The sequence below is a fragment of the Pelophylax lessonae genome (assembly GCF_965119305.1).
Source record: "Pelophylax lessonae genome assembly, chromosome: 5".
NCBI classification, from domain to species: Eukaryota; Metazoa; Chordata; class Amphibia; order Anura; family Ranidae; genus Pelophylax; species Pelophylax lessonae.
In genome coordinates this window covers 331,609,392-331,620,647 of record NC_138772.1, presented here as the reverse complement: position 1 = coordinate 331,620,647, position 11,256 = coordinate 331,609,392, and the positions used below count along the sequence as shown (strand labels likewise).

Sequence of the window (11,256 nt, the reverse complement as noted above, 5' to 3'; positions counted from 1 at the left end):
TAGTTAAGCTGAGAACGGCGTCATTGCCACTGGCCATGTTGGTGGAGTACTCAAAACAGCGCAACAAGGCACACAGGTCTCGCATGGAGGCCCAGTTATTGGTGGTGAAGTGGTGCTGTTCCGCAGAGCGACTCACGCGTGCGTGCTGCAGCTGAAACTCCACTATGGCCTGCTGCTGCTCGCACAGTCTTTCCAGCATGTGCAAGGTGGAGTTCCACCTTGTGGGCACGTCACATATGAGGCGGTGAGCGGGAAGGCCGAAGTTACGCTGCAGCGCTGCCAGGCGAGCAGCAGCAGGGTGAGAACGCCGAAAGTGCGCACAAACGGCCCGCACTTTCTGCAGCAGCTCTGACATATCGGGGTAGTTTTTAAGGAACCTCTGCACCACCAAATTCAGCACATGCGCCAGGCAAGGGATGTGCGTCAAACCGGCTAGGCCCAGAGCTGCTATGAGATTTCGCCCGTTATCGCACACCACCAGGCCGGGCTTGAGGCTCGCTGGCAGCAACCACTCATTTGTCTGCTGTTCCATGCTCCTCCACAACTCCTGCGCGGTGTGTGGTTTGTCCCCCAAACAGGCAAGTTGTAAAACTGCCTGCTGTCGTTTACCCCTGGCCGTGCTGAAGTTGGTGGTGAAGGTGTTATGCTGTCCGGATGAGGAGGCGGTAGAGGATGAGGAAGCGGAGTAGGAGGAGTTAGGAACAGGAGGCAAACTGAAGCGCCCTGCAATCCTCGGTGGTGGAAGGACATGCGCCAAATTGCTATCCGCCTCAGGCCCATCCGCCACTGCATTTACCCAGTGTGCCGTTAGGGAGATATAACGCCCCTGACCGTGCTTACTGGTCCACGTATCCGTAGTTAGGTGGACCTTGGCACAGATGGCGTTGCGCAGTGCACACCTGATTTTTTCCCCCACTTGGTTGTGCAGGGAAGGGATGGCTTGCCTGGAAAAGTAGTGGCGGCTGGGCACGACGTACTGTGGGACAGCCACCGACATAAGGTTTTTAAAACTGTGCGTCTCCACCAGACGGAATGACAGCATTTCAAAGGCCAATAATTTTGAAATGCTGGCATTCAGGGCCAGGGATCGCGGGTGGGTAGGGGGGTACTTCCTCTTCCTCTCAAGTGTTTGGGAGATGGAAAGCTGAACGCTTCCACGGGACATTGTGGAGATGGTTGTTGGTGACCCAGGTGGTGGTGTTGCTGACAGATCGTCTGTTTGCGGGGTGGCAGGTGCCGGTATCACTACAGATGTGGCTGGAGCGGCCGAGACTGCAGCAGAAGAGGAAGCAGGATGAGCCAGAGACGTTTCTTGGTTTTGAAGGTGTGTACTCCACTGCAGCTCGTGCTTTGCACTTAGATGCCTGATCATGCAGGTTGTGCTCAGGTTGAGAAGGTTCATGCCTCGCTTCAAGCTCTGATTGCACAGGGTGCAAACCACTCGTGTCCTGTCATCAGCACATTTTCTAAAGAACTTCCACGCTAGAGAACTCCTTTGAGCTGACTTTGGTGCGCTCGTTCCCTTGCTGCGTTGGGCAGTAGCGGGCGTAGTGTCTAGGGCACGGCCGCTCCGCTTCTGCACCCTGCTCCCTCTTCTGCTGTGCTGGTGGCTCTGTGCGACCACCGCCTCTTCCTCCAAACTACTCAGTTCACCTGCATGACGTTCATTCCATGTGGGGTCGAGGACCTCATCGTCCTCCACATCATCTTCCACCCAGTCTTCACCCCTGCCCTCCTTGTCGGTCTCCACAATGCTGAACGCCGCAGCAGTTGGCACCTGCGTTTCGTCATCATCGGAGACGTGCTGCGATGATCCTTGCATGTACTCATCTTGAGAAATAAGTGGTTGGGCATCGCTGCACTCAATCTCTTCCACTTCTGGGGCAGGGCTAGGTGGATGGCCCTGGGAAACCCTGCTGACAGAGTCCTCAAAAAGAATAAGAGACTGCTGTATGGCTTGGGGCTCAGACTGCTGGCCTGATTTGCAAGGGGGTGAGGTGAAAGACGGTTGGACATTGGCTGCAGGTGCCAACTCTGACCTTTCTGCAGTAGACTGGGTGGGAGACAATGTGAAGGAACTGGAGGCACTGTCAGCAGCAAACCAATCTACTATCGCCTCAACTTGTTCTGGCCTCATCACTTCTAGGGGCGTTTGATGCCCTACCAAATACTGATGCAGGTTCTGTCGCCTACTCACACTTGAGGAAGGTGTTTCACTTGTGCGTGTAGCTGGCACAGATCGACCATGTCCTCTCCTTGCAACAGGAGCTCTACCAGCAGCACCACGACCCAGGCCACGGCCCTTATTTGACGGTCTCCTCATATTTCTGTAATTTAAGATCTTGCCCTAGAAAGGTTTTTATTGAATAGCGGAATAGAAAATATGATCCAAAAAAAGTGTATGTATATCACACGTACACAACCACACTAGGCCCCAATTACTATTGTTTGTACCCCTAAAAGGCTAGATGAGGAGTAGGGGGGGTATGGAACAGGCAGCACCCTCAAACCTTCAGAAGTATGAGATGAACCCCAACAACTTGGAAAGGTGGATCTCTCTCACACGTACCGACACAGACTATCCCGCAATTCAATTGATCCTCAAAGGTTTTTATTGAATAGCGGAATAGGAAATATGATCAAAAAAAGTGTATGTATCTCGCACGTACACAACCACACTAGGCCCCAATTACTATTGTTTGTACCCCTAAAAGGCTAGATGAGGAGTAGGGGGGGTATGGAACAGGCAGCACCCTCAAACCTTCAGAAGTATGAGATGAACCCCAACAACTTGGAAAGGTGGATCTCTCTCACACGTACCGACACAGACTATCCCGCAATTCAATTGATCCTCAAAGGTTTTTATTGAATAGCGGAATAGGAAATATGATCAAAAAAAGTGTATGTATCTCGCACGTACACAACCACACTAGGCCCCAATTACTATTGTTTGTACCCCTAAAAGGCTAGATGAGGAGTAGGGGGGGTATGGAACAGGCAGCACCCTCAAACCTTCAGAAGTATGAGATGAACCCCAACAACTTGGAAAGGTGGATCTCTCTCACACGTACCGACACAGACTATCCCGCAATTCAATTGATCCTCAAAGGTTTTTATTGAATAGCGGAATAGGAAATATGATCAAAAAAAGTGTATGTATCTCGCACGTACACAACCACACTAGGCCCCAATTACTATTGTTTGTACCCCTAAAAGGCTAGATGAGGAGTAGGGGGGGTATGGAACAGGCAGCACCCTCAAACCTTCAGAAGTATGAGATGAACCCCAACAACTTGGAAAGGTGGATCTCTCTCACACGTACCGACACAGACTATCCCGCAATTCAATTGATCCTCAAAGGTTTTTATTGAATAGCGGAATAGGAAATATGATCAAAAAAAGTGTATGTATCTCGCACGTACACAACCACACTAGGCCCCAATTACTATTGTTTGTACCCCTAAAAGGCTAGATGAGGAGTAGGGGGGGTATGGAACAGGCAGCACCCTCAAACCTTCAGAAGTATGAGATGAACCCCAACAACTTGGAAAGGTGGATCTCTCTCACACGTACCGACACAGACTATCCCGCAATTCAATTGATCCTCAAAGGTTTTTATTGAATAGCGGAATAGGAAATATGATCAAAAAAAGTGTATGTATCTCGCACGTACACAACCACACTAGGCCCCAATTACTATTGTTTGTACCCCTAAAAGGCTAGATGAGGAGTAGGGGGGGTATGGAACAGGCAGCACCCTCAAACCTTCAGAAGTATGAGATGAACCCCAACAACTTGGAAAGGTGGATCTCTCTCACACGTACCGACACAGACTATCCCGCAATTCAATTGATCCTCAAAGGTTTTTATTGAATAGCGGAATAGGAAATATGATCAAAAAAAGTGTATGTATCTCGCACGTACACAACCACACTAGGCCCCAATTACTATTGTTTGTACCCCTAAAAGGCTAGATGAGGAGTAGGGGGGGTATGGAACAGGCAGCACCCTCAAACCTTCAGAAGTATGAGATGAACCCCAACAACTTGGAAAGGTGGATCTCTCTCACACGTACCGACACAGACTATCCCGCAATTCAATTGATCCTCAAAGGTTTTTATTGAATAGCGGAATAGGAAATATGATCAAAAAAAGTGTATGTATCTCGCACGTACACAACCACACTAGGCCCCAATTACTATTGTTTGTACCCCTAAAAGGCTAGATGAGGAGTAGGGGGGGTATGGAACAGGCAGCACCCTCAAACCTTCAGAAGTATGAGATGAACCCCAACAACTTGGAAAGGTGGATCTCTCTCACACGTACCGACACAGACTATCCCGCAATTCAATTGATCCTCAAAGGTTTTTATTGAATAGCGGAATAGGAAATATGATCAAAAAAAGTGTATGTATCTCGCACGTACACAACCACACTAGGCCCCAATTACTATTGTTTGTACCCCTAAAAGGCTAGATGAGGAGTAGGGGGGGTATGGAACAGGCAGCACCCTCAAACCTTCAGAAGTATGAGATGAACCCCAACAACTTGGAAAGGTGGATCTCTCTCACACGTACCGACACAGACTATCCCGCAATTCAATTGATCCTCAAAGGTTTTTATTGAATAGCGGAATAGGAAATATGATCAAAAAAAGTGTATGTATCTCGCACGTACACAACCACACTAGGCCCCAATTACTATTGTTTGTACCCCTAAAAGGCTAGATGAGGAGTAGGGGGGGTATGGAACAGGCAGCACCCTCAAACCTTCAGAAGTATGAGATGAACCCCAACAACTTGGAAAGGTGGATCTCTCTCACACGTACCGACACAGACTATCCCGCAATTCAATTGATCCTCAAAGGTTTTTATTGAATAGCGGAATAGGAAATATGATCAAAAAAAGTGTATGTATCTCGCACGTACACAACCACACTAGGCCCCAATTACTATTGTTTGTACCCCTAAAAGGCTAGATGAGGAGTAGGGGGGGTATGGAACAGGCAGCACCCTCAAACCTTCAGAAGTATGAGATGAACCCCAACAACTTGGAAAGGTGGATCTCTCTCACACGTACCGACACAGACTATCCCGCAATTCAATTGATCCTCAAAGGTTTTTATTGAATAGCGGAATAGGAAATATGATCAAAAAAAGTGTATGTATCTCGCACGTACACAACCACACTAGGCCCCAATTACTATTGTTTGTACCCCTAAAAGGCTAGATGAGGAGTAGGGGGGGTATGGAACAGGCAGCACCCTCAAACCTTCAGAAGTATGAGATGAACCCCAACAACTTGGAAAGGTGGATCTCTCTCACACGTACCGACACAGACTATCCCCCAATTTAACTGATCCCCAAAGGTTTTTGATTAAATAGCGGAATAGAAAATATGATCCCAAAAAAGTGTATGTATATCACACGTACACAACCACACTAGGCCCCAATTACTATTGTTTGTACCCCTAAAAGGCTAGGAGTAGGGGGAGTATGGAACAGGCAGCACCCTCAAACCTTCAGAAGTATGAGATGAACCCCAACAACTTGGAAAGGTGGATCTCTCTCACACGTACCAACACAGACTATCCCCCAATTTAACTGATCCCCAAAGGTTTTTGATTAAATAGCGGAATAGAAAATATGATCCCAAAAAAGTGTATGTATATCACACGTACACAACCACACTAGGCCCCAATTACTATTGTTTGTACCCCTAAAAGGCTAGGAGTAGGGGGAGTATGGAACAGGCAGCACCCTCAAACCTTCAGAAGTATGAGATGAACCTCAACAACTTGAAAAGGTGGATCTCTCTCACACGTACCAACACAGACTATCCCCCAATTTAACTGATCCCCAAAGGTTTTTGATTAAATAGCGGAATAGAAAATATGATCCCAAAAAAGTGTATGTATATCACACGTACACAACCACACTAGGCCCCAATTACTATTGTTTGTACCCCTAAAAGGCTAGGAGTAGGGGGGGTATGGAACAGGCAGCACCCTCAAACCTTCAGAAGTATGAGATGAACCCCAACAACTTGGAAAGGTGGATCTCTCTCACACGTACCAACACAGACTATCCCCCAATTTAACTGATCCCCAAAGGTTTTTGATTAAATAGCGGAATAGAAAATATGATCCCAAAAAAGTGTATGTATATCACACGTACACAACCACACTAGGCCCCAATTACTATTGTTTGTACCCCTAAAAGGCTAGGAGTAGGGGGAGTATGGAACAGGCAGCACCCTCAAACCTTCAGAAGTATGAGATGAACCTCAACAACTTGGAAAGGTGGATCTCTCTCACACGTACCAACACAGACTATCCCCCAATTTAACTGATCCCCAAAGGTTTTTGATTAAATAGCGGAATAGAAAATATGATCCCAAAAAAGTGTATGTATATCACACGTACACAACCACACTAGGCCCCAATTACTATTGTTTGTACCCCTAAAAGGCTAGGAGTAGGGGGAGTATGGAACAGGCAGCACCCTCAAACCTTCAGAAGTATGAGATGAACCCCAACAACTTGGAAAGGTGGATCTCTCTCACACGTACCAACACAGACTATCCCCCAATTTAACTGATCCCCAAAGGTTTTTGATTAAATAGCGGAATAGAAAATATGATCCCAAAAAAGTGTATGTATATCACACGTACACAACCACACTAGGCCCCAATTACTATTGTTTGTACCCCTAAAAGGCTAGGAGTAGGGGGGGTATGGAACAGGCAGCACCCTCAAACCTTCAGAAGTATGAGATGAACCCCAACAACTTGGAAAGGTGGATCTCTCTCACACGTACCAACACAGACTATCCCCCAATTTAACTGATCCCCAAAGGTTTTTGATTAAATAGCGGAATAGAAAATATGATCCCAAAAAAGTGTATGTATATCACACGTACACAACCACACTAGGCCCCAATTACTATTGTTTGTACCCCTAAAAGGCTAGGAGTAGGGGGAGTATGGAACAGGCAGCACCCTCAAACCTTCAGAAGTATGAGATGAACCCCAACAACTTGGAAAGGTGGATCTCTCTCACACGTACCAACACAGACTATCCCCCAATTTAACTGATCCCCAAAGGTTTTTGATTAAATAGCGGAATAGAAAATATGATCCCAAAAAAGTGTATGTATATCACACGTACACAACCACACTAGGCCCCAATTACTATTGTTTGTACCCCTAAAAGGCTAGGAGTAGGGGGAGTATGGAACAGGCAGCACCCTCAAATCTTCAGAAGTATGAGATGAACCCCAACAACTTGGAAAGGTGGATCTCTCTCACACGTACCAACACAGACTATCCCCCAATTTAACTGATCCCCAAAGGTTTTTGATTAAATAGCGGAATAGAAAATATGATCCCAAAAAAGTGTATGTATATCACACGTACACAACCACACTAGGCCCCAATTACTATTGTTTGTACCCCTAAAAGGCTAGGAGTAGGGGGAGTATGGAATAGGCAGCACCCTCAAACCTTCAGAAGTATGAGATGAACCTCAACAACTTGGAAAGGTGGATCTCTCTCACACGTACCAACACAGACTATCCCCCAATTTAACTGATCCCCAAAGGTTTTTGATTAAATAGCGGAATAGAAAATATGATCCCAAAAAAGTGTATGTATATCACACGTACACAACCACACTAGGCCCCAATTACTATTGTTTGTACCCCTAAAAGGCTAGGAGTAGGGGGAGTATGGAACAGGCAGCACCCTCAAACCTTCAGAAGTATGAGATGAACCCCAACAACTTGGAAAGGTGGATCTCTCTCACACGTACCAACACAGACTATCCCCCAATTTAACTGATCCCCAAAGGTTTTTGATTAAATAGCGGAATAGAAAATATGATCCCAAAAAAGTGTATGTATATCACACGTACACAACCACACTAGGCCCCAATTACTATTGTTTGTACCCCTAAAAGGCTAGGAGTAGGGGGGGTATGGAACAGGCAGCACCCTCAAACCTTCAGAAGTATGAGATGAACCCCAACAACTTGGAAAGGTGGATCTCTCTCACACGTACCAACACAGACTATCCCCCAATTTAACTGATCCCCAAAGGTTTTTGATTAAATAGCGGAATAGAAAATATGATCCCAAAAAAGTGTATGTATATCACACGTACACAACCACACTAGGCCCCAATTACTATTGTTTGTACCCCTAAAAGGCTAGGAGTAGGGGGAGTATGGAACAGGCAGCACCCTCAAACCTTCAGAAGTATGAGATGAACCCCAACAACTTGGAAAGGTGGATCTCTCTCACACGTACCAACACAGACTATCCCCCAATTTAACTGATCCCCAAAGGTTTTTGATTAAATAGCGGAATAGAAAATATGATCCCAAAAAAGTGTATGTATATCACACGTACACAACCACACTAGGCCCCAATTACTATTGTTTGTACCCCTAAAAGGCTAGATGAGGAGTAGGGGGAGTATGGAACAGGCAGCACCCTCAAACCTTCAGTATGAGATTGTGTTCACTGTACCCCACAAAGATTGAGTTCACTGCACCCCACAATGATTGTGTTCACTGCACCCCACAAAGATTGTGTTCACTGCACCTCACAAAGATTGTGTTCACTGTACCCCCCAAAGATTGTGTTCACTGCACCCCACAAAGATTCTGTTCACTGTACCCCACAAAGATTGTGTTCACTGCACCCCAAAAAGATTGTGTTCACTGCACCCCAAAAAGGATGTTGTTCACTGCACCCCAAAAAGGATGTTGTTCACTCCACCCCAAAAAGATTGTGTTCACTGCACCCCACAAAGATTGTGTTCACTGCACCCCAAAAAGATTGTGTTCACTGCACCCCAAAAATGATTTTGTTCACTGCACCCCAAAAAGGATTTTGTTCACTGCACCCCAAAAAGGATGTTGTTCACTCCACCCCAAAAAGATTGTGTTCACTGCACCCCAAAAAGATTGTGTTCACTGCACCCCACAAAGGATTTTGTTCACTGCACCCCAAAAAGATTGTGTTCACTGCACCCCAAAAAGGATGTTGTTCACTGCACCCCAAAAAGGATTTTGTTCACTGCACCCCAAAAAGATTGTGTTCACTGCACCCCACAAAGGATTTTGTTCACTGCACCCCACAAAGATTGTGTTCACTGCACACCAAAAAGGATTGTGTTCACTGCACCCCAAAAAGATTTTGTTCACTGCACCCCAAAAAGATTGTGTTCACTGCAGCCCAAAAAGATTGTGTTCACTGCAGCCCAAAAAGATTGTGTTCACTGCAGCCCAAAAAGATTGTGTTCACTGCAGCCCAAAAAGATTGTGTTCACTGCAGCTCACACACAGAAAAATGGATGTGGATCACTGACACCTGCCTATCTCCAATCCCACACCACACAGCAATATCGATTGTAGTTTGTAGAACACAGTTTCCCTAAAATTCAGCAGACTCTGTCCCTAACAGGATTGAGAAGAGATCGTAGATCAGGATTGAGTGCAGACCCCACCCCCCACACAGCAATATCGATTGTAGTTTGTAGAAGACACTGACCCTATATAATTCAGCAGACTCTATCCCTAAAATGCCTACAACTCGCCCTGCCTAAACACTCCGACCTGTCCCTCAATTCTATCCGGACACAAATGGTTTTTTCCTGCCTATCTTTCCCTAATCAGCAGCCAGCACGTTGATGTGTGCTCTGTCCCTGAATCTAAGCAGCATAATGACGCCGCTGCGGCTGCCTCGAACTTATAAAGACTTGGTCACATGCTTCAGACGGCCAATCACAGCTACTGAGACATTTGCAGGCATGGCTGGGATGGCTTAAGGCACACCAGTTAAACGATTGTTGATTGGCTGTTGAAAGCCCGCCATGAAAAGAGCGCCAAAGCATGCAAAACCCGGAAATAAAACGACCGAACACGGATTTTTACCCGAACATACAGTAAAGTGTCCGTGTCCGTGTTCGGGTACAAAAAATCCAATTATTCGGTACGAACACGAATAATACAGTCCGTGTTCGCTCAACACTAATCATAAACCATGTTATTAGAGGAGCAGGTTGTCATCATAGCTGATTTTACAATCTCATTAGTACTAAAGCCAATTTGTGAAAACACCAGTTTTGTCCTATTTGTATTGCATGTTATCGCAAGCTACACGAGACAAGATTTCTATTGGATCCTCATACCTAGGTTTGTTTTGCTCTCCCTGATTGTTATCTGCTCTATCACAGTGTATAAAGTAATATTGAAGGTTTGATGTAAAAAAAAAAAAAAAATATATATATATATATATTAAAAACAAACAGGTCATACTTACCTGATCCGTGCAAAGGTTTTGCATAGAGCAGCCCTGATATTCTTCTTCCTGGGTCCACCGCCAGCTCCTCCCCCTTGACCAGTGCCCCCAAATTGAAAGCTACTTGCTATGGGGGCACTGGTGCGTGCTTGCCCGTTCCCCCTGCTCTCTCCTCATTGGCTCCCACTGCTGTGTCAGCCAATGAGGAGAGAGACCAAGGACAACCGAGGTTCCCATGAACATGGCTGAATTGAGAGGGGGCTCAGTTGAGTATATGGGGGGGGGGGGAGGCGCTGTAGGGGGAGCAGCACACAGAAGTTTTTTTACCTTTATGCTTAGAATGCATGAAGGTAAAAAACCTTCAGGCTTTATAACCACTTTAACTGTAAGTCATATGAGATATCATTTACCATGTTTGCAAGATGGTATAATAACCATCCACATATACTGATAGATTTTAGATAGATTATATATTATACCTTAATTTTTACATATTTAAACTACTTAAATAAATAAATAAAACAATGTTGAAATGTTTATTTGCTTTTTTCCAGAAATGCCATCGATCATAGCTACCGTGAAAAAAAAAAAAAATGGTTAATGTAAACTGCATTTTGTGCTGGTTGTATCACTTCAGTGTGTCTGAAAGTGACCTTTGTAAAAATTAGAAATTACATTTTGAAGTCATGACAGGTGACAAACCTGAAAAAAAAAATGTATATGAATGTTTGGATATATGTGCCTTTGTGTGCATATGTGCACACAAAAAAAAAATCTGCTTTATGTACATAGCAATGACTAAAGTATCCTCCTTTTACTTCTCCCAGGTTATGGAACATACATACATTCATCAGTGAAAGTTGCAATAGACCAAGGACCCTACAATATGGACAAAAACAAAGCAGAAGAGATAGAATTAGGTATACAATTTTAGCTTTAAATTTGTGTATTT

The 11,256-nt window shown here is 45.3% G+C and overlaps 1 protein-coding gene across 1 annotated transcript in view; it reads left to right on the top strand.

Moving 5' to 3' along the window:
- Window positions 1-11,190: 11,190 nt before the first annotated feature.
- The window catches only part of LOC309556798 (uncharacterized protein), a gene marked incomplete at both ends in the record, with an annotated part of 256,883 nt that continues 256,817 nt past the window's right edge, over window positions 11,191-11,256 (top strand). The window contains one exon of the mRNA XM_082259313.1: window positions 11,191-11,224. Within this exon, the coding sequence (XP_082115439.1) occupies window positions 11,191-11,224 (34 nt within the window). The remainder of the gene's footprint in view (window positions 11,225-11,256) is intronic.